This window comes from Sesamum indicum, linkage group LG6 (assembly GCF_026168435.1).
Source record: "Sesamum indicum cultivar Baizhima isolate 11 linkage group LG6, ASM2616843v1, whole genome shotgun sequence".
In the NCBI taxonomy this organism is placed as follows: Eukaryota; Viridiplantae; Streptophyta; class Magnoliopsida; order Lamiales; family Pedaliaceae; genus Sesamum; species Sesamum indicum.
In genome coordinates, this window is record NC_142662.1 from 15,104,155 (window position 1) to 15,132,116 (window position 27,962).

The following is a 27,962-nucleotide window of genomic DNA, read 5'->3' on the forward strand; positions in this document are numbered from 1 at the left end:
ATTCCTGCTCTGATACCGCCTAATGTAGCACCCCCTTCGCTACAAGGACTATATCTACCCCAAACGTCATACTTATAGTAATCCATGTGTTTATATATATATATATATATATCTTATTACTAATATATATATTATTATTATTATTATTATTTATTTAAACTTTTTTTCAAAATACTCACTACGTCCTTTCTAATTTCTTAATTAATATAATTTGCTCTCAAATATTATAAAGAGCTCCAACTTAACCCGTTCAAGTTTTATTATATTCCAATTATGGAACATAATTTATTTACTAATTAACTAAATTTCATAAAAATTTATCAATTAATCCCTCAATTATGTATTATAATCTTTGGGGCGTCACATTACGAATACCCCCTTATTGTTTGATAAATTATAAATACCCCCCTCAAGTTAAAAATAATTATGTAGCCCCTAAACTGTGAAGTAAACATTACTATTTTATCCTCGTTGAATTTTTTTAAAAAATATATATATATTTGGAAAAATATAAAAAAAATGAGAGTAAATAAAATAAATAACCTAAAGGGAATATTAGTTCATAAAAATATTTTAAAAAATTATAAAATATATATAATTATAATTTATAATCCAAAAGGGCATTATGATCAGTTCACCATCATAATTGGACAGAAACCTAACGGAATGGGCTCGTTGTTAGATGGACATTAAAATCAGGAGAATATTTGTAATTTTTCAAATAACAAAGAGGTATTCGTAATTATGTCAGATCTCAGGGGAGGTGATTGTAATTTACTCTAATAATTATTAATTAATGAGTGTGATTATATTATACTCTAGTAGGGGTCCTAAATCTATCAACTTGACTAATTTATGTATTAATAACAACAACGTACATTACCTCAAAGTCAATTGCTCCGTTTTCAACGAAAGGGAATTAGGATTATTTATCAGAATCCGCCGAAGCATGCAACTGAGAGAACAACATCGAAACTAAAATAAGGGACAATGGTTTGTAGTCAATGAGATTTAAATTTACTTAGCTTTGCCGTCTTTGTACTTAAAAATCGTTGATTGCATCAATACGATTTATAAGTAAAGGTTATTTTAATACTTAATTATTATTTTTTTCATAATTATCAATATCTACATGAATTAAATTTTAATCTCTCAAATGTTTTTCCAAGATTTGAATGAGTATATATTTGTTATAGAATTGAGATTATGTAACAAAATTGAGATTATGGCATCCGGATACATAAAATATGTCTCAAATCTTCGTGTAATGAGACCTGTAAGGCAGACACCATTAGAACCGTACCAGGACGGTCCAGCTAATAGTCCTTCGATGTTTAAGTTAAATATGTGGTAAAGATAAATTATTTAAAATCTTAAGGAATATTAGGCAGCCAGAGCTGTAACCAGGGTATGGAGGACGATTGTATATAGATTTTCCCAATTGTGTGGTTTCACAAGAACCATAAACACGAAGATGGTTGAATAGTCATAGTGAGCCCGTACATATTAGAGTTTGGAGGTATCGAGATAGGATAGTGATGCCTGATATTGATGGTGTGGGTTCAGAATTGACCGCATTTTAAAAATGAGCCGGGAGTAAAATCTTACCAAAAAACTTCATAAAATCACCATATAGAAGTCTCCCCACTTATTGGGATTGTTGAAGATCAAACTCGAGAAGTGAGTAATCAGGTTGAGATGGAAGGAATGGCTCTGTTAGATAAAGTTGCAAGAAAGCCATTTCTGTAGACTGTAGACTGTGTGATCAATGTCACTAGAACTCAAATTGCAAACTGGAGGTTACTTTTGTTCTTACACAGACAATTGTTAGCAAACCGATAGTTTTTATGAGTCGAAACGATGAAAAACTACAGCCAATCATAACGATTGCTTTCCATAGATTTTCTCACTCGACTGTCAGTAATAAATATGACAATTAAAGCAGTGAGTGGTTTTACGCCTTCTGCAAGCACTCGAAACCCTCTAAAGCTCTCAGTGACTTTGGTTCTTTCAATCTTTCAATCTTTTTTCGAGTTCAAAGTTTCCAAGTTCTTTTCCTCTTTGGCCTTGTTTTTCAGTTCATTCAACTATTCATCCATGCTACCAAAAAAATAGGTATCAAAAATGAAAAATTATAGATGGATATATTTTTGTCTCTAATTGAAATGGATATAGAGACGGAAATGGACTTTTCTTCAACTATTAATAAATTTTAAATCAAAGATGGATTTAGACACAAATATATTATTCCACTTATATAACTTTCAGGATAAAAGAATTTCAGTCTCTAGAATTACGAAATTTTAGTATAGAGACAAAAATAAAGACGGATTGTCGTAAATCTTTATGTTTTATTATATTGCTTTGTGTTGCCGTCTCTGATTAGTCTTAGCTGAGACAGATGTCCAATCGAAGTGCTGTCTGGTGACACTCCTACGATGCCTCACACTGCTCGACGAAGATGAAGGATTTAGAGAAATCATGGAGCAAGGGTCTGCGGATTGGTTTTTATAAACTCCTTGGTGCCAACAAGTTGTCTTCAAGGCTGCTAAACATCCACTAAAAAAAGTTATTTTATTGTAATAATTTTTGTAACAGTCAATTTAAAATTTTGTAACTGCTTTTTAAATTAGAACGGATTTTGTAACGAAAAAGCTACCGCGGCTTTTTGGGCATTATAAAAATATTTGTAACGGCTCATCTTGTGACCGTTATAAATTGTAACGGACTTTGTACCGGTCAAAGAAAGTCGTTATAGTACTTGACCAAATACAAAAATAAATTTGGAGCTATTTTTGGAACAATCAATTTGAATTTAATAAATATATTATTGGAACAACTATTGTAACACATATTGTAATGAGAGTATATCCGTGTGTTGGACCAGTCTTTTGAATTCTATTTGTAATGATTGTGCATTATTTTGTAACGATTTTTATCGCTCTAATTGTAATAATCTTTTTAGCAGATGTTGTAACGATCTTTGGAACGACTTTTGTGGTTGTGTGCTAGTGATTCCTATTCCAAAAACTGTTACAACAACCGCTACAAAATTGAATATATTTTCTATATTATTTATTTAAATTTAATTTATCATAATATTTGTTTTTGTATCAATAATTTGTTGAAGTTTTTGTATAAATATGTAGGGACAAAATGCATTAAACCCCCCTGTGTTTTAAAAAGTATGCAAAAAACACCCTCTGTTTTCAGAATAGGCTAAAAACTCCCTCCTGTTTTGTTTTAGTCAGCAAAAAACCCTCATTTTGTTAGCAACTAACAGGAAGTGGAGGAGACGCACGTCTGCTATGTTTTGTAGTCATTTTCAGCAGTTTATGTTCATATTTAATGACACTTTAGACTAAAATACCCTCTATGGGTCTATATAACATACAAATGACTCTTTGGCTAGTTTTGTGTCTTCTTTTTGCCATTTCTCACCCTAAAAACTCAGTATTAAATTTTTTTATATTAAATTTAAATTAAAATATTAAATTATATTTAATTTATTTAATATTAAATATGAAATTAAATTATATTTAAAGTCAAATAAATTTATAATTGTTAATTATTAAATCTAAAATTATTTTTAATTAATTAAAATATATATATTTAATTACAATAATTATTATTAAGTAGCCAAAATATTTAATTATTATAATTATTTAAAATATTCTTAATTAACTAAATATATTTTAATTAATATAATTAAAATTAATTAAAAATTTAAAAAAATAAAAGAAAAGAGAAACTGCGATTTCGCCCCTTTTTCGCGAAAACTTGTTTCTAAGTTTTTGGCGCCGTCCGGACGAATTTTCGATGGTCAATGGTACCATTCGAATCATCTCTTCAAGACGAACATTTTCATACCTTCAATTTGAGTTTTCGTCAATCATAGAGAGTGGGTTCAAGCCACAATCGCTGAACGTGTTTGCCATCGATTCATCTCCGTCCGGTCGAATCTTGATCTCAAACTACCACCATCGGACTCGTCTCTTCAAAACGATTCTAACGAGACCGACCTCACTCAATTTGGTAAATAATTTACCGATATATGAGGATTTTAATAAAATATCGCCGCGGGTGATGAGATGATGGGGGGAAGCCGGGGGTAAGGGGTGGGGTGGGGGGGGGGCAACGGGGGTAAGGGGGTCGGGTGGGTAGTTAGTTTTTTTTTTAATATATAATAATAATAGATTTTTAAAATTTTAAATTATTTATATATAATATAAGTTAAATAATTTGTTGAATCTATACTTTTTATTTTTTTAAAATTTAACAGTTGAAATTAATTGATTAGATTTAACGATCAATATTTTCTCAAAAAAGATCCAACGGTCATTAAAATAACAAATAATATATATTAAGTAAGGGTATAACGGTCATTTTATAAAAAAAATAACACCATTAGTTGGATTTAACGGAGAGGGGCAATTGAGCTGAGGTTTACAAAACACATAGGACCATTTAGCCTATTCTCATAATATGAGGATTTTTTTTACAGACTTTTTAAAACATATGGGGATTTTATGCATTTTGTCCAAATATGTAGTTGAATTTGTTAAATGTGAAGTATCATATAAAAAAATGTATAACATAACAAGAAAATAATAATAATATAATTAACAAAATTGTTTTTAAACATTACATTTATAATATACATACAAATTTTTAAAAATAAAAAACTAATATAAATCGGCCTCCCCATCAACAGCGTTTGTACCATCATTGACCTAGTCGTCGAGTGCCGAGGGATTAGCTGGAAGTTGTTGGGTCTGTTGTTCCTCTATCATCCTTTGGAACAGTTCCTGCAAACAGATTAATTGATTAGTAAAATAAAAATAATTAATCTAAATTCAAAAATAAAATTTTAATATACTTACCGCGACATCCGCTGTCCTCGGGCCGCTCCACAACCCGTTCTCTTTCTTTTTGTAGCACTTCTCGAACATCCATAGTCATTGATCTACAATTTAAAAAATAATAATATTAAAACCTATTAATTATATTATATTATGTATAAAATTATAATTTTTCTAATATATTCAAAATTCCTAAAATTTGCATCAAAATCAATAATTCTTCTAAAATTTGCATTAAAGTTCATAATTTTATAAAATTGATTTTAAATTCGATACTTTTTGTAAAATTGGCATTAGAGTCCAAAATATTCCGATAATTTGCATTAAAAATCCTCAATTTTTTATTTGTAAATTTGTATTAAAGTCCTTGTTTTTTTTTAAAAAAAAATTTCATTAAATTTGATAATTTTTCTAAAATTTGCATTAGAGTCCATAATTTTCCTAAAAGTCCATAATTTTTATTTAAAATTTTGCAATAGATTCGATATTTTTTTAAAATTTGTCTAAAACGTGTACTATTAGAAAATTGTGTAAAAATACTCAAAAAATTGAATACATACAAAGACATACCTTCAGAATCATCTTGATACAGCATACATACATAATTTCAGAAAAAATACAACATACCTACAAACAATTACAAAAATACAACAAAATACTTCTAACAATTAACAATTGCAGAAATATACCCAACAAAAATATATTTCAGAAAAATAGAAAAAAAAAGAAAATTGAAAACAAGAAACAAAAAAATATTTCAAAATTATTTTTTGAAATATTTCTAAAAAATATATCACTGATGTAACTATCATCTTATATTGTTGTACTGTATAGCTTAATCGGACCTTCAAAATTTACATCAAACTGTTAGATATGATCAAACCGACAAAACAATACATATTATTCAGTTTTGGGCTAATTGAGTATATGGATGTTGCGATATTATATTCGGAACATAAGAGTAGTCTTTCAATTCGGTGCATCATTGAATCAGGCCATGTGATTTTAAATAAGACCGATAGATGTGATCGCACGGAGACAGTCTTATATGTATTTAAGTTTGGCATGAATCCGGTGCATGGATTTTAAGATATCGTACTTGAAAACATAAACTTTGAAATTTAACCACGTGCTGTAACGGTTTTTTACACGATTTTTGATATTAACAAATTGGAACGGCTTTTGGTACTAACATTGGAACAACCATTTGAAAATTGAATTTTTCTAAAAAAAATTTAGAATTTCAGCCAAACCAATAAATTGTACCGATTTTTGGAACGACGACTTTCATAGTCTTTCAAAATGGAGAAGACTTCTTTTTTGTGATGATATTTTTATTCATGGATCTACACTGGGTTGGATTTTATTTGCTTCGTTGGTTGCTCAATTTCTTATGATACGCAACTGCTCGTTGATTACTTTTGCCTTCATGAGCAATTCGCCCTTTGGATTGATTGATTTTGGTTTTATCAGCTGCTTATTGCTCAATCTACGCTTGATTTTATTGGAGTTGCTCAGCAGAGTGTTACGAGCTCGAGCTCGACTCGTTACACACCCCTAATACTATATAATTCATGCATACACTGTTATTCTATGATATTATAGAAATAAAATGGATTACGATTAAATTATATTTAATAAAATATTTAAATGATGTGGAATTGAGTTTAATATAAATTGAATTAAATTACTTTTCGTTATATGCAAATATTTTGATAATTCAATATGTATATATATACATATTCTATACTTTTATAATTTATAATAATATAATTTTATTAAAAAATATACATATAATCAAAAAATATACTTCCTGTATTTATCCTTCTCTCTCATTCTTCCTAACTCTTTTCAACCCTCAATTAAAGTCATTCTTACCCCAAATCTAACTCCTAAAACCCTAGCCTAAACCAACAATTGCAAGCTCCTCCATCGATCAACGGCAATGAGAACGACGCTTGCTGTTGCGTCGGCCAAGCAAGGACCTCGAACAGGTTTGTCGTTTGCCATCTTCTCAGTTTTCTTCGTCTCACCGTCGACTTGTGCTCCGGCGCCGTTTGCGGTATTTTGTCTTATTGTCGATTGTTTCTGTAGAGTGACAATCTCACAATCCTAATCGACTATTACAAACGATTGGAGTGCGAAACTCCTTAATACAAACCGATATTACAATTTATAATAGAATGAACAACTCAAACTATAATAAAACAGATTCTTAACGAATGCGGCTCAGGAAAGCCAGATTTCGGTCACACAAGACCAGTTGTCCAAATCTTAGACCACAGTTGCACCACCACCAAGAAACTCGACGGGAAACCTCAAGAAATCACTTAGAAACTTTCTGTCGCAAAGACCCACAAAGGATGACGAGTTCACTTAGAACCGATTGCGGTGAGAATATGAGAGTTTCAAGTTCTATCGCTTTCAACGGTATCACGAGCCTTTTTATAGGTGTAGAAAATCAACGGAAAAAAGGAGCCATGGAAACTTTCCCCAAAACCATCATCTTGGTTTTGGGAAAGCTTCCATTTCCATGGAAGAATGAGAGGTTTGCAGAATCAGTGGAGATATGAGGGAGGAGAGAGCAGACGGCGAGTTGAGGGTGTGAGAAGGAAATAGAATCAAATTTAGTTTTAGACAATATATATAAGGTCAAACCTAGGTCGGGTCAATGGGTTAATAGGTCAACCCGTCGGATAGCTTAGGTGGGCCTCCAGGTGGGCTTAAGTGGTTTGGGTCTTATTTGGGCTATATATATTAACATACTCCACCTTGGACCAAAGACCCAAAGTCAATGGTCCGGAGTCATGTATGGCTTTTCATCATTGCCTAGGGGCCCGCTCCAATGTACCTGAAAAAGATGTTAGTAACATGATATCTAAAGCACAGAGCATAGCATACAACTCGATTAGCATTAAGCACTTTTAACAATTTACAACAATTAACACTAAGTTAATATCAAATAAAAGGCTATAGCATATTGCCACCTAGGCTCATTCACAAAGAATCTTCTAGCCATAAAAGGCTCAACAAACCACTTAAGTTCACACGAAGTTTAGCCACTTAGACAAATTCACGCCATCAAGGCACACAGAGATCTCAACGGGCCACAAAAGCACAATCACATAACCACATAGGCAAAATTGAACATCCAGATAGGCTCAATTAAAACACTTAACCACTTAGACTCAAGATACAAAGTCTTACGGTATTCACAAGGGAACATTGCACTTAGCACAAAACAATCACAAAAAATATGAATTGATACAAAATCAATAAACTGTTGATTCTTCTTCTTCAATCACTACGTTTGTTTCTTTCTTTTTATTAAACTGTTTTGGTCTTTTACAATCTTTTATAAAATGACCCTTTTTGCCACAATTGTAGCATCTCCTATCTTTATCCTTAGCTTCTTCTTCGTTATCACTAGACTCGAAACTATTGTATTTTTTATTCCTTTCTTTGCTATGTCTTTTATGAAAAGAATTTCTATATCTTGATTTTCCTCTAACAGAATTAACATCATATTGGTTGCTGCTAGGTCTATTCATTTTTAGGTCAATCTCTTTGTTTTTTAGTCTATTCACAACAGTATCAAGATTCACGCTATCTCTATCATATTTAATAGCAGCTTTCACATCAGAATAAGTATCAGGTATAGCATTCAAAAGTACAATAGGAGAGTACCCATCAATATTTTTATCACCAGTCAACTTAATATCTTGAACCAATTTAGTAAAATCATCCAAATTCTCACCAATGTCTTTAAACAAATCAAGCTTGTATCTAAAAAATTTCTCAAGCAAAAACAGTTTACTCGGGAGTGAAGTCTCAGTGTAAAGCTCTTCTAATTCTTTCCATAAATCTCTAGCAGAATTTTGTTTACCAACTTTTCTAAGTATAGAATCAGACAAATTCAATATAATCGAAGAATACGCATACTCATCATTTTCCAACATTTTTTCTTCAGAAATGTTATCAGAATATTTTCCATTTATGGCCTTGAAAACTTATTGTTGGATCAAAACCCCTTTCATTTTTTGTTGCCAAATCGAAAAATCACTTTTTCCATTGAAAAGTTGGAGATTATAACCGGCCATTTAAAAAAAAAGATTTTCAGAGAATGATTTTTGGCACAATTCTTTCAGAAACAAAATTCACGGAAAATAAAAAAATGATAGAAAATGTCTTAAAGAATTATCACATAAAATGGCCCAAATTCAAAAATATCACAAAATGATTCACAGTAATGACAATGCTTTGATTTAAAGATTAATAATCACAATAATCTCAATTATCTCAATAACCACAATAATCACAATTGTGGTAATCACAACAATCACAAATTTCAACAAATGACAAGACACAGATTTGAGGCGAACAAATCACAGAAAAATATATCACAAAGATATAATGATCGAACAAATCGTAGAAATATATATCACAAAGATATAATGATCGAACAAATTGCAGAAATATATATCACAAAGATATAATGATCGAAAAAATTGCAAAAATAACAATCACAGAGATATAGTAGCAAGAAATATCAAGAAGACCGAGGCTTCCAGCTTAAGTCCCGACCAGATACCCGACGTCCTCAGGGGACCAGTCAAGTGGAATTTTAGGGGGATTTACCGCGGCTAAATAATAACAGTAATATCGACAAGAAAAAAATTGCGAAAATAAAATAGGAGGGATTAGAGAAGCGTTACCACCACCAGGAGCCGGATTTTAGAGACGATGCTCTGATATCACTGTAGAGTGGCAACCTCACAATCCTAATCGACTATTACAAACGATTGGAGTACGAAACTCCTTAATACAAACCGATATTACAACTTATAATAGAATGAACAAATCAAACTATAATAAAATAAATTTTTAACGAATGCGGCTCAGGAAAGCCAGATTTCGGTCACACAAGACCAGTTGTCCAAATCTTAGACCACGGTTGCATCACCATCAAGAAACTCGACAAGAAACCTCAAGAACCACTTAGAAACTTTCTGTCACAAAGACCCACAAAGGATGATGAGTTCACTCAGAACCGATTGCGGTGAGAATATGAGAGTTTCAAGTTCAATCGCTTTCAACGGGATCACGAGCCTTTTTTATAGGTGTAGAGAATCAACGGGAAAAAAGGAGCCATGGAAATAGAATCAAGTTTAGTTTTAGACAATATATATATAAGGTCAAACCTGGGTCGGGTCAATGGGTTAATGGGTCAACCCGTCGGATAGCTTAGGTGGGCCTCCAGGTGGGCTTAAGTGGTTTGGGTCTTGTTTGGGCCATATATATTAACAGTTTCTTTTTTACTCCAAACTCTTATAGTGCGAGACTTTCATAGTCTTTCAAAATGGAGAAGAATTCTTTTTGTGATGATATTTTTGTTCATGAATCTACGCTGGGTTGGGTTTTATTTGCTTCGATGGTTGCTCAATTTCTTATGATAGGCAATTGCTCGTTGATTGCTTTTGGGTTCATGAACAATTCGCCCTTTAGATAGATTGCTTTTGGTTCTATCAGCTGCTTAATGCTCAATCTGCGCTTGATTTTGTTGGAGTTGCTCAGCAGGGTGTTACGAGCTCGAGCTCGACTCGTACACACCCCTAATACTATAAAATATCATGCATACATTGTTATTCTATGAAATTATAGAAATAAAATAGATTATGATTAAATTATATTTATAAAATATTTAAATGATGTGGAATTGAGTTTAAAATAAATTAAATTAAATTACTTTTCGTTATATGAAAATAGTTTGATAATTCAATATGTATATATATACATATTCTATACTTTTATAATTTATAATAATATAATTTTATTAAAAAATTATACATATAACCAAAAAATATACTTCTTGTATTTATCCTTCTTTCTCATTCTTCCTAACTCTTTTCACCCCTCAATTACACTCATCCTTTCCCCAAATCTAACTCCTAAAACCCTAGCCTAAACCAACAATTGCAAGCTCCTCCATCGACCAGCGGCAACGAGAACGGCGCTTGCTGTTCCATCGACCAAGCAAGGACCTCGAACGGGTTTCTCATTTGCCATCTTTTCAGTTTTCTTCGTCTCACCGTCGGCTTGTGCTCCGGCACCGTTTGCTGTATTTTGTCTTACTGTCAATTGTTTTTTTTTTACTCCAAACTTTTATAGTGCGAAACTTTCATAGTCTTTCAAAATGGAGAAGACTTCTTTTTTGTGATGATATTTTTGTTCATGAATCTATGTTGGGTTGTGTTTTATTTGCTTCGATGGTTGCTCAATTTCTTATAATAGGCAACTGCTTGTTGATTGCTTTTGGGTTCATGAACAATTCGCCCTTTGGATTGATTGCTTTTGGTTTTATCAGTTGCTTATTGGTCAATCTGCGCTTGATTTGGTTGGAGTTGCTCAGCAGGGTGTGACGACCTCGAGCTCGAGCCAACCAAAAATGGTTGAGCTCGACTAGTACACACCCCTAATACTATATAATTCATGCATACATTGTTATTCTATGATATTATAGAAATAAAATGGATTATGATTAAATTATATTTAATAAAATATTTAAATAATGTGGAATTAAGTTTAAAATAAATTGAATTAAATTACTTTTCGTTATATGCAAATATTTTGATAATTCAATATGTATATATATACATATTCTATACTTTTATAATTTATAATAATATAATTTTATTAAAAAATTATACAAATAATCAAAAAATATATTTCTTGTATTGATCTTTCTCTCTCATTCTTCCTAACTCTTTTCACCCCTCAATTACACTCATTCTTACCCCAAATCTAACTCCTAAAACCCAAGCCTAAACCAACAATTGCAAGCTCCTCCATGGACTAGCGGCAACGAGGGCGGCGCTTGTTGTTGCGTCGGGCAAGCAAGGAGATCGAACAAGTTTGCCGTTTGCCATCTTTTCAGTTTTCTTCGTCTCACTGTTGATTTGTGCTTCGACGACGTTTGTTGTATTTTGTCTTACTGTCAATTGTTTCTTTTTTGCTTCGAACTTTTATAGTGCGAGACTTTCATAGTCTTTCAAAATGGAGAAGATTTCTTTTTTGTGATGATATTTTTATTCATGAATCTACGTTGGGTTGGGTTTTATTTGCTTCGATGGTTGCTCAATTTCTTATGACAGGCAACTGCTTGTTGATTGCTTTTGGGTTCATGAACAATTCGCCATTTGGATTGATTGCTTTTGGGTTCATGAACAATTCGCCATTTGGATTGATTGCTTTTGGTTTTATCAGCTGCTTATTGCTTAATCTGTGCTTGATTTTGTTGGAGTTGCTAGCAGGGTGTTACGAGCTCGAGCTGGAGCCAACCAAAAATGGTTGAGCTCGACTCGTACACACCCCTTAATACTATATAATTCATGTATACATTGTTATTCTATGATATTATAGAAATAAAATGGATTATGATTAAATTATATTTAATAAAATATTTAAATGATGTGGAATTGAGTTTAAAATAAATTAAATTAAATTACTTTTCGTTATATATACTTCATTATATAAGTACTCTTTTGTTAATAAGTTTTGTAAACTTCACATTATATATATATATATATATATTTATTTATTTTTGATTTTTTTATATATTTAATTTTATATTTAATATTTTGATCAATTTTATAATCAAAATTAACCATATATTCTAATTATTAATAAATATCATACATTTTGTTTTGAATAATAATAAATTATGTTACTTTTATTTATATATTTAATCTTTAAACAAAAATTAATTTAATGAACAATTTAGTAAATTATAATATTTTTTGTAATTAAAATTATTATTTAATATAACATATATAAATTTTATGTTATATTTTAATATATATATTCGTATTACGTTATATTTTCTTAAATTGACAAGTAATTTACTTAATGATTTTTTATTATTTATAAATTTATGTCAAAATTAAGTAATTCTTATGAATTAATCTAATAATAATAATAATAATAATAATGATGATGATGATGATGGTTGAACAATTATAATTATTATTTTATTATACATAATGGGATTAAAAAATTTAATCAATAATTACGAAATCTTAAAATCTGGGCACCCGATTCATACGAAATTTAAATATATACAAGACTGTGTTCATCAGATCATATCCGACGGTATGAATTAAAAATAACATGGGCTAATTCAACGATACACCCTTTTGAATGATTACTTTTATGTTTCGAGTACGATATCTCGACATTTGTATATCCAATAAGTCTAAAACTTTACCAAACTTATTTTTCTGTAAGTTTGATCATCTCTAACGATTTTATCTGAATTTTGATGGCCCGATTAACCCATGCTATTTAACAATGTAAGATGATAGTTATATCAATGTTATACTAAAATTTATAAATATATAAATTTTGCAAATTGTGAACATATATTAATTTCAACTATATCTATGTAAAAATTTTATGATTCGATTTCATGATTTAAAATAATAATAATAATAATAATAAAATAGCCATAATAATAATAATAATAAAATAGCCATAATAATAATAACAATAATAGTAATAATAATAATAATATAATAATAGTAATAATAAGAATACAAAAAATAAAAAACGCACATCTCTTTCTCTCTCTTGTCATTGTTTCTTCTTCCTTTTTCTTTCTCTCTTTCTCCTCTCTCCTCTCTCATTTCTTCCCCAAACCCCTCTTAGAACCCTAGCCCCAAACTCGCGGCAACAAGGACGGCAAGTCGGCAACGAGGACGGCGAAGAGTACGGCTTTCAGGTAATCCTTCTTTCTCTGTTGCTTTTTACTTATTCTTCTTTTTCTTGGGTTTGGGTGTGTTTTTAGCATCTTGTTTAATTCTTTAATTCTTGTATAATCGGATTCAGGGGCACATTCAGGGGCACTATGATTTGTTTAATTCTTGTTGTTGGATTCCTTCTTCTCCATTGTTTCCCTCACTGTACCACATATAAATCTGAAAAATTTGTTTAGAGTTGAGATTGAGTTGTTGAATGTTGAGTTGTAGTGTTATGGACACTTGGAGCTCATCGGCTCGAGTTCGAGCTCGAGCTCGAGTGTTGCCACCCCTACTTCTACACATGCCTAAAACCCTAATTTAACCGTATTTGGCTATTTCTTTCTTTTGATCTCAGTAGGGGAAATTACTCAAAATTGAAGGGACGGAGGTGATGGGAGAAGTAAAGCAGTCAATTGAAGTCACGAATGGAGGAAAGAAGAGAAGAGTAGGGAAAAATAAGGGGAAAATGGCGAAAAAAAAGCAAAGAATGATGCCTCAAGGTGCTGAGAACAGGATGAAAGTTGATAAAAGAATGAGGAAATTGTTTCAGAAAAGGGCGAGGGAATACAATTCAGACGAAGAAGGAGAATATGAGCAGCTTCAGCAGTCTGCCCTTTCAACTGGGGTTGCCAAGTTCAAGAAGAGTGACGATGAATTTGAAGGTGGATTTTCGGACAATAGTGAGGAAGAGAACCAAAGGATTGAGGAGTACGAGGTTTCGGAAGATGAAGATGGTGGAATTCAGCCCGGTATTACAAAGTTTACGGAGGGAATAAAGGCTTTTAAATTGGCTTTTAAGAAAGTTGTTAAGAAGAGTGGTGGTGATGAAGAAGTACTGGTAAGCAGAAATTTCTGTTTGTCTGCAAGAATTGGTCTCTGAAATCGTTTTTTTTTTCCTTTTTTCCGCTGGTTTGGAAAGAAATTGTCATTACCAAGTTTGACGTGTTTGCAGGGCCCTGTATTGTCTGCCCACAAAAAACTATTAGCCGAGAAGCTTGCTGAAGAAGAAGAAGAAAAGAAAGTCAAGGGGGAGGCAAAGAAAGAGAAGCACTTGGTATTGGACTTTTTGGCTTAATTGCTAATGCTGTTCCACTTCTTCTCTTCCCAATTGCTTTTTCTTATTTTTATTTTATGGCTATTTTTTATGAAAAGATAGGAGAGAAAGGGCATGTGAAGCCTGAAAACTATTTGGATGCCCACGAAAAATTTCTACTATCAGTGGCCACCAAAGGAGGTATACATTGTTTAGTTGGCTGTAGTTGTGCTCTGAGTTCAATTTACACCCTATGTTTGAGAGACTAATAATGGTTCTTGTCCTGCCCATGTGTAATGTTCAATGAACAGTGGTCAAGTTGTTCAATGCTGTAAGTTGCTCTGCCTACTTTGCATCAGTACCTGCATTTCCATTACTTGCTGTCTTCTGTACTTTCTTTGTTCTCTGCTATAAACAGTTTGCCATGTCTTGAAACTACTCTTCATTTCATACAGGTAAATAAAGCCCAGACAGCTCAGAAAGGTTTAAATCCATCAAGATCAAAAGATGAGAAAGGTATGCCAGTAGAATTATGTTTCCCATTTCAAACTTCTGCAGTATGTTTGGTTCTTGTGATTCCCTACTCGGTTTACTTAGATTTATAAGAAGCTATTTATTCAAATTAGTTTGTTAAAATTTCCAGAAGTTTTCAACAAACATATATTTGCTGCTTAACATCCTAAAAATGTTAACTTTGAGTGTCTGCTGTATAGGTTTCACTTGGCCATCAATAAAACTTAATGTCTTGTTGAGTTTTTAGTCTTGTACGCCGGACTATTAAGACCAGATACAATCAGGCTTAATGATGTTACACTCAGACCAGTCCATATTTTTCCGTTTGCCTCCCCTTAATTTTGCTCAATGTTTTTTATGAGCTTTGGGTTCATATTGGTTTGGCTGTCATTCGGAAAAGCCTAGAGAGAAAAGAAAATATGTGATGATCTCGGATGCGGAAATTGGAGTAACCAGTGAATATGTGGAAGCATTCTTTTAATAGATACCATGGTTTGTGAAAAAATAAACCGAAAAAGCAAAAGAAGGGAGAAGGATTTATACATATTGTTGCGTATTTGTTAAAATACTTGATTTTACTAGAAGCCTCTATGAAATTAGGAAATAGGAGACAGCCAATTGTACAAAGAAAGGGGATTTTAAGATAATATTGCTAAATGTGAAGTGTGGATGGTGGATAGGAAGCCATCCCAGCAAGTCCCCTTTTTTTTCTTGGAATGTATAGGCGGCCTTACGATGTACTTTCTTTGAAGCTTTTGACCCTATGTTATGCATTATCGTTACAAAATGGTAATTTTCTATGCTGATGTAATATTTTTGCACTGTCTTCATATTTATGCTTAAGGAAACCCTATACTATATATAAGGAGGTCATAGTAGTGAAATAAACATAACTTTTGCTACTTTTTTGGGGTTGAATATCAACTTTGATTATTTGTAATTAATAAGGGACTCTACTTGATATAACAATATTAGAAAATCTCTTCATAATTGTTGTTCAAAAACACTTTGATGCTTTAGGATCTGTTTTTATATAAAGATTGATTATGATTGCTTTCATTGAGAATGCCATAAATTTGTTTCCATGTGATGATATATGTAGTTAAGTTACCTGTGTGTGCTATTAAAACAAACTACTGAAGGAACTTGATGGATTGTGTTTTGACATTTTCTACATTTATCATGATAGTTTTGAATTGTGATTGACCTTGTCCAATTGTCGACCTTCCTAACAAATATGGTTTTTCTAGTAATTAAGAAGCGTACGAAGGAAGCCTTCTTCTCAGAGCTTGGAAAGACATCATCTCAATCTGCTGGGACTGGGACTGTTGTTAAGGTTCTCTTTCTTTCTCTCCATTTATGAGTTCGTTTGTGTGATTAACCAATTTGTGGTAGGATAATGAAGTTAGCTTTTGTGGCCAAATTTATTGTGCTTCGGCAGGTGGGCACCTCTAATGGTTCTGTGGATGGTGAAACTCCTGCATGGGCCCCTCTGCGTGATAATTACATGCTCACAAACCCCAAGTTGAAAGATTGGGATAAGATGCAGGTAAAGTTTCTTGGCTAATCACAATAATAACCAAAAGCTTCAAAATGGACTCTGAAGTCCTTGAAGTTCCAAGTAATTATTTAGCGCCTAAATGTCATGGTCAGTTGTGCTTTATGGATTTCTGCCTATAGATGGACAAACATGAAATGCCCATGGACTTAAATGTTGGCTTTTTAAATAGATTATTGCAACCAAAAAGAAAATAAAGAAATGTAGCAAAGCAGTCCTTATTTTTCTATGGCAGACTGTTAATCACGTTAACTCTTGCAGTACTTTTTGTTTTTTCTTAATGGCAAACAGGTAAGTCTTAACTTTTCAACTACCCCTTTTCCTTTTTATGCTTTTAAATATAGAAGGAAGGTCTAGACCCATTCTATCATTTCTTCACGATGCGTATTGTAATTTTTGAAGAAATATCTATGTGCCTGAGCCACCATTATTGAATGGTTTACTAAATGCATTCTAGTATTCACTAAGGAGGTGATTGGTATGGAGGAATCATTTTGGGGTGGGAATAGAATAAAACCTATGAGTGGAATAAAGTTAGGACAAGAATTATATGAATTGGTATGCCAAACGATTAAGAAAAGCCATATCTTGAGAACGAAATATAATCTAATTAAACAATAAACATATAACATCACAATGAAAACATCCAAATGCATAAATACAAGAAATTTGTAGCAAGATAAACCGAATATTCCAATAGTTCATATTATAATTGATATGCATGGTATATAATCCCAATTTACGGTGTTTTAAAAAACTTTTTAAATAATACAAAAAATCTTTAATATTATAATATTATTATGCATGGTGCAAGCTAAATTTTCAAACATGCACTAGGGACAATGCATGGTTTTTCAACATGCATTGCGCCATCAATATGAGGAATCACATTGTTCCCCAAATTCTCTGAGCGGTTCTCTATCTTTTTATTTTTTAATGCAAAATCGATGTTTCGATATCGGTGTTTTGCCTAAAAATTGGAACTTTTTCGAATGAAACCATTTCAGTGATTTTTTGGTTTTGATTTTGGCATTATTTAAATAATTTCCCAGAGTTTGATGCCTCTTTTGTTGTGTTCCTCGTAGACGGTATCATGATTGTGGATAGAGCTCGACAATTTTATCAAGTAATTAGAGTATGGTTGGGTGAATATTTGGTTATAGGTCTATGGTGTCTGAGGCACAAGGACGGAATAAAAGAACATTTCTGTAAAAAAGAGAGAATGTAACTTCAGCTAACGACGTGATGATGTTTTACCAACAAACTTTTCTGCTTCCATGGTTTATTTTTCTCCTTTTTCCAGTGTGAAAACTTTTCGTTTGTGTGCTTTCCAGGATGCGGATGATGCGGATGATTTTGGTAGGCCATCAGATACAGATTCTTCATCGGATGATGATTAATGTCATTGCCCTTTAGATAACTTAAATTTGTTTTACTCATAGGGGGTAATGGCCAAGTTAAAATATTGGTTGGAAGGAGGAACTTAGAGAGACAATACCGAGCTATGGAATGATCAATTTTCAACAGTTGGGAATGAAGAATAATCAAAAGCCATGCTCGCCGAGGACTGTCATCTGATGATCCCAAATCCAGATTTAAGATTACAAAAATGTTGCAGCATTCCAAGCTGGATGACAACATAATCTTCTTAACAATGTAGGGCCTGATCCATTTTAGATCTATGTGATACGGTCACATACACTGTTGTGTGGTAAAAGTTATAGAATATCTTGATTCTCTATAGAGTGGCCATGGAGTTTTTAAGCTTTGATTTCTTGTTTTATAATATCAAAATCTGCAAGTTTGGTGAAATCACCTGATGATAGCTTCTTTCCTCTGGGAAATCATGCTCCACCACACTTCTTGAATGTCTGCAGGAGAAGCATTGGGCAAATGTTCTTTTGCAAAATATAGACCTTACTCCTGGTTTTAGTTCATCAAATGTTAAAGAGACTAGTCAAAAAGTGGCCAATATATTCATCCTTCTGGGACACTGCTGCTGTCTTATAGTGCATAATGTAATATCTAATGATGCTCGAGTCTTCAACAGGTAGTTAATCTTTGCCATCTCACCATGTTTGGCCGTCCAGTTAGAGGTTCCAAGGAAGAAACAGAAATATATTTGGATATGAAGAACACTTATCATACTTAAAGCTGGAGATGGTGAGAGCGGTGGTTGCACCCTCAAAGAAGGCTGGCCATGTAAGCTTTTACACCAAAAAGGTCTCTTTTCCTCGTAAACATTAACATTCCACACTAGCTGTTAAAACTCCAGTCATAATTCCATCTCTCTTTCCATTATGGATATGCAACTGAAACTTTCTTGGGCCAGTAGAGGAAATCAGCATGTTTCGTCTTGATTTATGTGTTCATGGCAATATAACCCTCCAAACAATCTATAACTGGAAGGTGTCGTCCATAGAGGATCTCCAACTTAGTATTGCTCCCTCATATCTCCAAATGAAGGGCAAAACACTGTACTCAGCAGTGGGCTTAATGGATCATAATCGTGGGCATCACCAGCTTCGACAAATCGTCCCTTCACACGCTTCCTTACATCAGTTCTTGCCTTGCGTTCTGACATATTATCCATATGGAAAGAGAATGCCAAAAGAAGGATCGATGAAAACTTTATTCCAGGAAAAAGGAGGGAATAGTGTCACATGAGCATGTTTGCATTTGCTAATGCCCCTAAACAATTGTATGACATCATTACATACTAAAGTGTTAGCTACAAATAGTTTCCATTGGAATAAACCATTATAAGTGAATGATTAAGTTAACAATTCAAAGATATATGTATATATAGATATATTTATCGAATATGTATGATTAAGGTGAAAAGATGTGGGAAAAAGGGTGAAAGTGGGAAGTTGATTTCAGTTGGAAGCAACACAAAATAAGCATGTTTTCAGTTTTCAAAGAAAGCGAGGGCGCCAACAAACGGAGCATTAATGTAAGTAGCAGGCTCAGACTGCTGATAGTTATTCCTGTCATCCGCGAAGCCATCTCTGTTATCCGGACCACCTACAACTGCTCCGACAAGAACGTTGGGGTTAGGCGAGGCCGAGTAAAGGTACTGGAACCCGTCGCCGCAGCTAATGCGGGCAGGGTGCGCGCGCAACGACGGCAAAGAGGAACCCCTGTGGTGAACGTGCTGCGGGTACTTCTGCCCGAATCCCACCATGTACGACGTCTTCGCAGGATTGTCTCCTAGTATGTAGTCCACCTGTTTCTTTGCCAGGGCGACCAGTTTGTCCGATGTGATGGTTGAAGTCCCGCATGAAGCTAAGCCGCCTTCGTGTGATCGCAGGTACTTGGCGTACGCCAGCAGAAGGAAGGTTGACGTTGTTACGTACTGCAGATTGCTTTCACTACCTTTGTACAACAGCCCCCCTGCGCACAACACACTTTCCCTTGATCAGCTTAATCCTACTCGATTTTCTATTTTAAATTTTATTACATCTTCCGTTCCATTTAATACGTATAATCCACTTGTTATAAATTCTTTTTTTTGATGACGTGTATAATATATTCAAATAGAATATTCAATTTATTTTTCAACTTTAATTGAAAAAGGACGCAGTTGATACTTTAGTCAAGATAAAGAACTGAGGAATCCGAGGGTCACCAGAAGATATGTGATTTTCCATTGTTGTTAATTATTATGGTTAAAAGTAAAAATCATGACAAATACTAATTAACAATGACTGCGCAATGGCTATTAGCCGTTATGTTTTCAAACGGTAACAAAATATTTGCTATAGCTAATAAGTTTCGGGATTTTAGTTATGGGAAGGTTGTCATATATATATCATTGAACAATTATGAGCACATTGAAATTGTAGGACTCTGATGCCTGAAAACAGAGGAAGGCTTCCCACCTGGAGTATACTGAGCCTGGAAACTAGGAGATCCTGGAATTAGAGAGCATATGTAATTGTCTGAATGCGCTTTGTACAACTGAAACTCTTGAATGTTCTTCTCCAAGAATCCCTGATCAGCGGAACAGACAGCATAAGACAAAAAAGATGTGATTAAGGATATATGTTCTTTACCTAAAACAGAAACATGATTTTGATACTATGGAGAAGTAGTTATAAGACCTGGGAGAGCAACACTTTGGTTCCGGCACGTTTATCGTCCCAACTGAAGGAATAATCATCTTCGTCTGCTCCGAGTGTCTGCCCGTTCGACTGGATGTAAGCCATGTAGGAGTTGTTTCCCGAAGCTCTGTGAAGCCAAGACGCCCCCCACAAAAGCTCGTCCTGAATCCAGAGCGTACGTTATCGTACGAGGATTAATAATCGGAAGTACTCGAAGAACATATGTACTTGTAATTAAGAAAATGTGGTACTGAATGGTCTGATTTTCTTACATGGTATCCAGAGTAGGAGCAGTAAAATGGACACACAACTGAACCAAGAGAGTCACTGTATGCGCCTCTGTACCTGTCTGCAAAATCGAACACCTGCAAAATGATTCTAGTTAAATGATTGGTTGTGGGGTGATGATGTGGCAACTGATCAAATTTAGATTGACTTCCCGACAAGCTCAGAAATTTTTTGTTCGGACCAGGTTTGGTCGAACCAAACCAATCACAGAGCAAGTGTGTCGCACTTGTAATATGATTGATCACTTTTTCTAAACTGTATGCCAATCACACGACAAGTGTATTGCACTTGCTATATAATTAGTTTAGATTTAGTCGAGTTGGGTTCGGACTAGAATCTCCCCATACAAGAGTACACAAAGCGAAATTAAGGGAAGCAGCATGGGGAATTACAATAAAACCCTTCAAGTATGTGATTAAAATTAACTTTATTGCAACCGGAGGCATGGGCTAAAACGTCAATCTCCCACACCTGCCGATTCAAGCAGAGGCCATAAGCCCCTTCATTTGTAACTGAACGGGAACTTTTTGCAAAGATAAAAGAAGAGAAGAGCTTGTGCTCGAGCTCGAGCGCAAAATCTTTCACTTGAGGTACAATGTACAGTTAGCATAACATTGCAATGAGTTTCTTTATACCTCCATTGCGGTTTTAAGCAACTTTTGTGAGTACGAAGGATCGGAATCCTTGAAAACGATGGAACCGGCTGCCAAAGCAGCAGCCGTTTCTGCTGCTACATCTGATCCGGGGTTTTGGGGAGAAACTTTGTACACGCTGCGGGCTGTGTCCATGTCCTCCGGTCTTTCCCAACAGCGATGATCGTTGTTCGGGTCACCCACCTGTTGCATACATGAAACTCAGCAACATGTGAGTCGACATTCTAGTCATAACACAAAACTACTTTTTACAACGTGAGACTTCGTTAGCATTGTAGTAACGTTGTTTTGTGCTCACTTGGATGTACAAGGTGCCCGGGGTGGCTGTGGCTGCTTTTAGTAGATAATCCGTCCCCCAACGCACGGCATCCTTAGCGTTCTCGAGCTGATTTCTCATCGAGCTGCCAAATTCAATGACGCTCCATGCAAGAAGTGTGGTGGTGAAAGCCATTGGCAAGCCGAACTTAACGTTGTCCCCCGCATCATAGTAGCCTCCTACGAGGTCAACCTGAACGAATTTTTTCCCAGCGTTACAAGACGTGATTAAAGTTTGCTATAAACAATGAGTGACACATCGTTTTTATTACATGATAACCGGACCCATCGGACAGGCCAGAATCAGCCCTCCACTTGAGACGTTGGGTCGGTGGCAATCTCCCGGACCGCTGTCCCTCGAAGAAGAGGATTGATTTCTCTAGCGCATTGGCGTAATCTTGGGGAGTGAATGCAGAGCAAGACAGAATGATCAAGAAAAGAGTTAGACAAAAAATGTCATGACGAAGATTAGTGAACATATTTGCAAACTTGTAGGTAAGAATATGTTTTCTATGTAAAACCCTGGGAAGCGACAGCTTTGTACTTAGAGAAGGGTGATTGGAAGGGGTGAGAATTGAAGTTGATTTTGTGTGGATCTGTGAGATGGGGTGCATGGCATGCACTTTATATAGAAGAGGACAGTTGGAGAGTTCGTTAGTAGTTGAGTGTGTGTGTGTGTGTGTGTTTGAGTGAGAGAGAGAAAGAGATGAAAGTCGTTTTATTTCAGTCACGGGATCAACTGCGCCAAATCGGACATCATGTTGATTGTAAGGGAAAGAAACAAAAGCCATTGCATGTCCTAACGGTGGAAAGAACAAATTTATTTAAGACATGGACCTAATAAAGACAACAGCATTGAAAGCTACACCAAATAGTAATTAGGTGATTGCCATATAGGCATAAACTCACTTCTTTTGAAAAAAAGTATTCGATAATTATAAAAAAATTGTAGTTTTAATCCTGTAAGTACGAGGGCCGGAAATTTCAGTATTACGGACAAAATTATCAAATTTTGCTAAAATGACTAGAAAAGTGCACAGATATGCAGGCCGGCAGCTCAACTTAGTGGAATTTTCCGGCAATTTTACAAATCCTAGCCATTTTAATTTTCAATGTATGAATCTTTTGAAATTACATGACAAAATTGTCAAATTTTACAAAAAGCTAAAAATTATCCCTTATGATCTCACTAGCTCTCCACTGATCGCTTTCGACCCCACTTTTCTAATTTAAGCACAGGAAGGCCTTAACTGGGGTTACCCAACAAGCCTAATGAGTGTTCTGTTCTCAGGATCCACTCGTAGGAAGCTCAAAGAGGGATTCAGCGACCCGATTTCAAGGTACCAAATTCAACGACCCGTCCCAAATTGTGCGACCTGCATCACCTTATACTTATAGGATTAAAACTGCAATTTGTTCTAAAAATTATTCATGCACCTAAAGCACTGAACGTAGTATGAATTTAATTATGACAATGGTTGTGAGAGTGTGAAATTGAAGTAGAGTAGTAATGGTAGCTCTCCAGAATGTAATGAAGCAGCCAAAAGAGTTGAAGAAACTCTGCCGTAACTACTATTGTTGTGCATGGATGCAGTAATAAGAGAGAAATTGCGGTGGAAAAACTGCCCTAATTTCTCTAAAACGACGCCGTGATTTTCGTTAAAATAGCACAGTGCTGGACTGAGGTTTCAAGTTTGAGATATATGTATATCTAATCTAGAGAAATTTGTAGTCTAATCATCGATTCAGTTGCATATATATAGTAAATTACAACGACCTCCTCTCAAGTTTGACAAAATTACGAATACCCTTTGAAAAAATTACCAATACACTTTCTGATTTTAACGGTCGTCTAAAAACTAGTCCAAATCGTTAGGTTTCCATCTATTTTTGTGGTGAACTGATTAAAATGCCCTTATGGATTAAAAATTATAATTTTTATTTTATTTTTTAATTTTTTTGAGTTTTTATGGACTAAGTGGATAATATTTTTATAATTTTTAAAAAAAATTCATCTACCCTTTCGATTTTTGTTATAAATTTTTAATTTTTTTTTAAAAAAAATACAGTAAGGGTAAAGTTGACAATTTCATACCTCTATCCAAGGATTACATAATTTCATAAACATCAAGAGAATATTTGTAAATTTTTTCAAATAACGAGGAAGTATTCATAATTATATATGACAAATTCAGTCAAGATCATTGTAATTTATCCTATGTATATATAATGTCCGAAAAATTTTAATTTGGAATATTGGAGTTTGTTTGGATCAAAATTACTTACATAAGGAGTGAAATAACAAATCATGTGACTAATATACGGTAAAAAAGTTAATCAATTATAGATTAAGTGTTATTTACTATATAATTCATGAAATTTGTGGAAAAAAAAAATTCGAGCAAATGTTCTGAGTATTTGCAAAGCGCTAAAATATTAAATATTAAATGATTCTAATTCTGTAACAAAATAAGTTTTCAGATGTATCAAAATCAGATAAAATAATAAGTTTTGGGTTCGAAATTTACTACCACCGATTTATAAAATAAAAAGAAAAAAAAAAGGGTTTCACATGTAGAGTTGCATGTGTAGGATCACTACAAGAAATGACTCACTAAAAAAAATGCAATAGTTAGTCATGTCTAATTCTATGGTTAAAAATAAAAGGGAAAAGTATTATTTTAGTCCGCTAAGTATGCCTAATTTTAATTTTAGTTCGATAACTATGTTCATTTTTGTTTAGGTCTAGTAACTTATGAAGTTGCTTACTTTTAATCCTCTGGCAGATTTTCGGACAATTTTACCCCTATGAGTGCGTGCATATGGATTAAAAATGCCTTTCAAAAGTTGCATAGGGATAAAATTATCCAAAAATATGCCAGAGGACTAAAAGTAAGCAATTTCGTAAGTTATTGGATCTAAACAAAAATGGACATAGTTATCGGACTAAAATTAAAATTAAGCATATTTAGCGGACTAAAATAATACTTTTTTCAAAATAAAATAATTGTAATGGTCATTGACCACAACTACACAACGGTTGTTGGCCTGGTATCTGCAAGGGCAACTAAAATATTTATCATAGTTAAAAGTCATGTCAAATATTTTTACTATGGCTCTTAGCCATGGTAAATAATTTATTCTTGGTAGAAAATCTACGTTTTTGCATCGATTTGATTTAACCGTGGTCAATAAATACTATTTACCATGACTTTACATTGCTATTAAAATTATAGCCAATAGTAATTTTTTTTTAGTGACTCAATAAGTACGAAAAATTTGATACTAAAATCAGTATCGATATAATTAGCTTGTTTTTTTCTTCGCTAATTTGCATTACTTAATACAAAAATTTACACGCCAATGAACTCAACAACCGATTGTTCAAATATTTCGATGCTAAATTCATTTACAAGTAAATTTTTTGTAGCAAATAATGTAGATCAACAACAAATTTAACAATAATTTTTCTTGCTAATTATTTCGACGATAATAATTTTTTTATATAGTTATTGATTGAACAATTTTTTTAATAATGACCGTATATTAAAATATTAAATATTAAATATTGATCCGGGTCGAATTATTCGATCTCCTGAGACGGTCTCACCGCTGTTCGACTAACTCTTCCGGAACAGGTTTTGGATCCCCTGAGAATAAAACAAGAACCGTGAGCTCGTCGGGTATGTCCCCGACAATGACCCTCCGACGCTCAAGTCCGTAACGAAGGAGGTTTTGTCTCTATCCTCTTCTGCCAGTTGGATCTGGTGATATCCTTGGTATGCATCCATCATTGAAAAGAGTTCGAACCCTGCGGTCGAATCCACCATGGTATCGATCCGCGGCAGCGGGTATGGGTCTTTAGGGCACGCCTTGTTCAGATCCGTGAAATCCACACACATCCGCCATTTTCCCGAAGATTTTGGGACGAGCACTACATTGGAAAGCCAGTTCGTGTATTGGATTTCCGATATATACCCAGCTTTCTGCAGCTTCTCGACCTCTTGCCTGATAGCGTCGTTCTTTTTCCTGCTGAAATTTCTCTTTCTCTGCTGCACAGGTCGAGCAGTGGGGTCTACATTCAACCGATGTACGATGACCTCTGGGTCGATCCCAGTGAAATCCGACGGACTCCATGCAAACATATCCGCGTTCTTTCTTAGAAAGTCGATCATGGCCATCTCCCCTTCGTTGAGACCGGAACCTATCCTGGTCGTTTTGCTGAGGTCCTCTGTAGCGAGCTGAACAGCCTTGTATTCTTCGCTGGGTTTCAGGTGTTCAGCTTCATATGGTCAGGGCTCCGCGTCCTCTCTGACCTTCTGTTTCTTCGACCTCGGTTCCCCCTTTATCGACAAATTGTAGCATTTGCGAGCCTCCTTCTGGTCGCACGATACCTCTCCGATCCCATATTCAGTGGGGAATTTCATCTTCATATGGTATGTGGAGATAACCGCCCTGAACGAATTCAACCCCGGCCGACCCAGTATGACATTGTACGTGAACGGGGTATCAACCACCAGGAATTTAACCATCAGCGTCTTTCTCTTCGGCTCTTCGCCCATGGACACTGGCAGCTCTATCGTCCCTAGCGAGGCCACTTCACTTCCTCCGAATCCGACCAGCGGAGTTTTTACGGGTTCAAGTCTCGCATTTTCTAGCCCCATCCGGTCTACAACACTTTTAAAAATTATGTCCGCTGAGCTCCCGCTGTCTATCAACACTTTGTGGACGGTGAAGTTCGCGATATCGAGCTTGACGACCATGGGGTCGTTCTCTCCACCGTCCTCCAATCTGTCCGAGCTGTTAAATGAGATGGCTTCTTCGCCCTCCACCTTCAGCACGAGTTCCTTCTGTCTCGCCGATCCGGCTGTCCGGGCACATCTCTTCCGTGTTCGACTCGAATCTCCCGCAGCCGATCCTCCCGCAATGGTGTATATGACGCCTTTAGTGGGTGCGTTGTTCCCTCCCATCGGGGGTTTGTCTGTCCTTGATGGGCCTGGATTTCTGTCTCGGTCCGGGCTTCTCGATCTGCTTCTCCTTCCTCCCCCTCCGATCTTACAGTTTGGGGGCACGCGATCTCGGAAGTGCCCTTGCCGAACGAGCCTTTCGATCTCGTCTTTCAGCTGGTAGCATTCTTCTGTGCTGTGTCCTCTCTCCCGATGGAAACGGCAGTACTTGTTAGACGTTTTCTTGGTAGGGGTGTATCTCGTATGTCTAGGCCATTTCAGCACGTCGGCGTTCTCTACCATCATCAGAGCCTTCTCCCGAGACATGGCCAAGGGGGTGTAATTGTGGTATTTCGGCACATACTTGGGCTCCCTCCGTTTCTCCGCTTTCGGTTTGTCGTTTCCCCCTCTTCCCTCATGAGGTCGCCTGGGAATGTACTCCCGCTCCCTTCGTTCCGAGTCTTTCATCGCGTTCATCTCCTCTTCGTCAATATATTTCTGTGCTATCGCCATCAGTTGCGTAGGGCGGATCGCGAGCGAGGGCGGAGGCGAAAGAGCCCTTCCTGAGTCCGTGTATGAGGATACTCACAAGCATGTCAATCCTCAACTCTTGCACCTCCAGGGTCTCATTGTTGAATCGACCCATGAAATTTTTCAGCGTCTCATCTTCCCTTTGCCGGATGTTGAAAAGATGGGTAGCCGACCTCTTTTGTTTCTTCTTGCTCGCGAAGTGGAAATTGAACTTTTGCACGAGCTGCTCGTAGGACTCGATGCTTCCACGGGGCAGGTTCGTGAACCATTCCTGAGCCTTTCCCGTCAGTGTGGTCGCGAACAATTTAGCCATTATCGGGGCTGATTGTCCGTAAAGATTCATCACCATCTCAAAGGCGGCC

General features: G+C 35.0%; 3 protein-coding genes across 5 annotated transcripts; 1 reads left to right on the plus strand and 2 right to left on the minus strand.

Annotated features, from left to right (window-relative positions):
* Window positions 1-13,471: 13,471 nt before the first annotated feature.
* On the plus strand, window positions 13,472-18,573 carry LOC105155504 (Rrp15p protein). Of its 3 annotated transcripts, none has more exons than XM_088881573.1 (10): window positions 13,472-13,638; window positions 14,013-14,495; window positions 14,610-14,711; window positions 14,810-14,891; window positions 15,002-15,021; window positions 15,146-15,206; window positions 16,454-16,539; window positions 16,645-16,752; window positions 18,096-18,120; window positions 18,204-18,573. In XM_088881573.1, the coding sequence occupies exons 2-10, from the start codon at window positions 14,049-14,051 to the stop codon at window positions 18,272-18,274; spliced, it is 1,002 nt and encodes a 333-aa protein (XP_088737699.1). In that variant the 5' UTR covers window positions 13,472-13,638; window positions 14,013-14,048; the 3' UTR covers window positions 18,275-18,573. The 3 variants fall into 3 exon arrangements, with proteins under 3 accessions (XP_088737699.1, XP_011069684.1, XP_088737700.1); XM_011071382.3 differs by having other exon boundaries at window positions 14,016-14,495; XM_088881574.1 differs by having other exon boundaries at window positions 18,096-18,573.
* Window positions 18,574-19,609: 1,036 nt separating this feature from the next.
* LOC105155503 (endoglucanase 1) lies at window positions 19,610-22,732 on the minus strand. Its single transcript, XM_011071381.3, has 7 exons — window positions 22,396-22,732; window positions 22,107-22,316; window positions 21,791-21,991; window positions 21,140-21,232; window positions 20,868-21,029; window positions 20,646-20,757; window positions 19,610-20,157 (listed from the first exon to the last, which is right to left on the minus strand). Exons 1-7 carry the CDS (start codon window positions 22,600-22,602, stop codon window positions 19,673-19,675), a joined length of 1,470 nt encoding a protein of 489 aa, XP_011069683.3. The 5' UTR covers window positions 22,603-22,732; the 3' UTR covers window positions 19,610-19,672.
* Window positions 22,733-26,415: 3,683 nt separating this feature from the next.
* Window positions 26,416-27,546, minus strand: LOC148787842 (uncharacterized). Its single transcript, XM_088881404.1, has one exon. It carries the CDS (start codon window positions 27,544-27,546, stop codon window positions 26,416-26,418), a length of 1,131 nt encoding a protein of 376 aa, XP_088737530.1.
* Window positions 27,547-27,962: the final 416 nt, after the last annotated feature.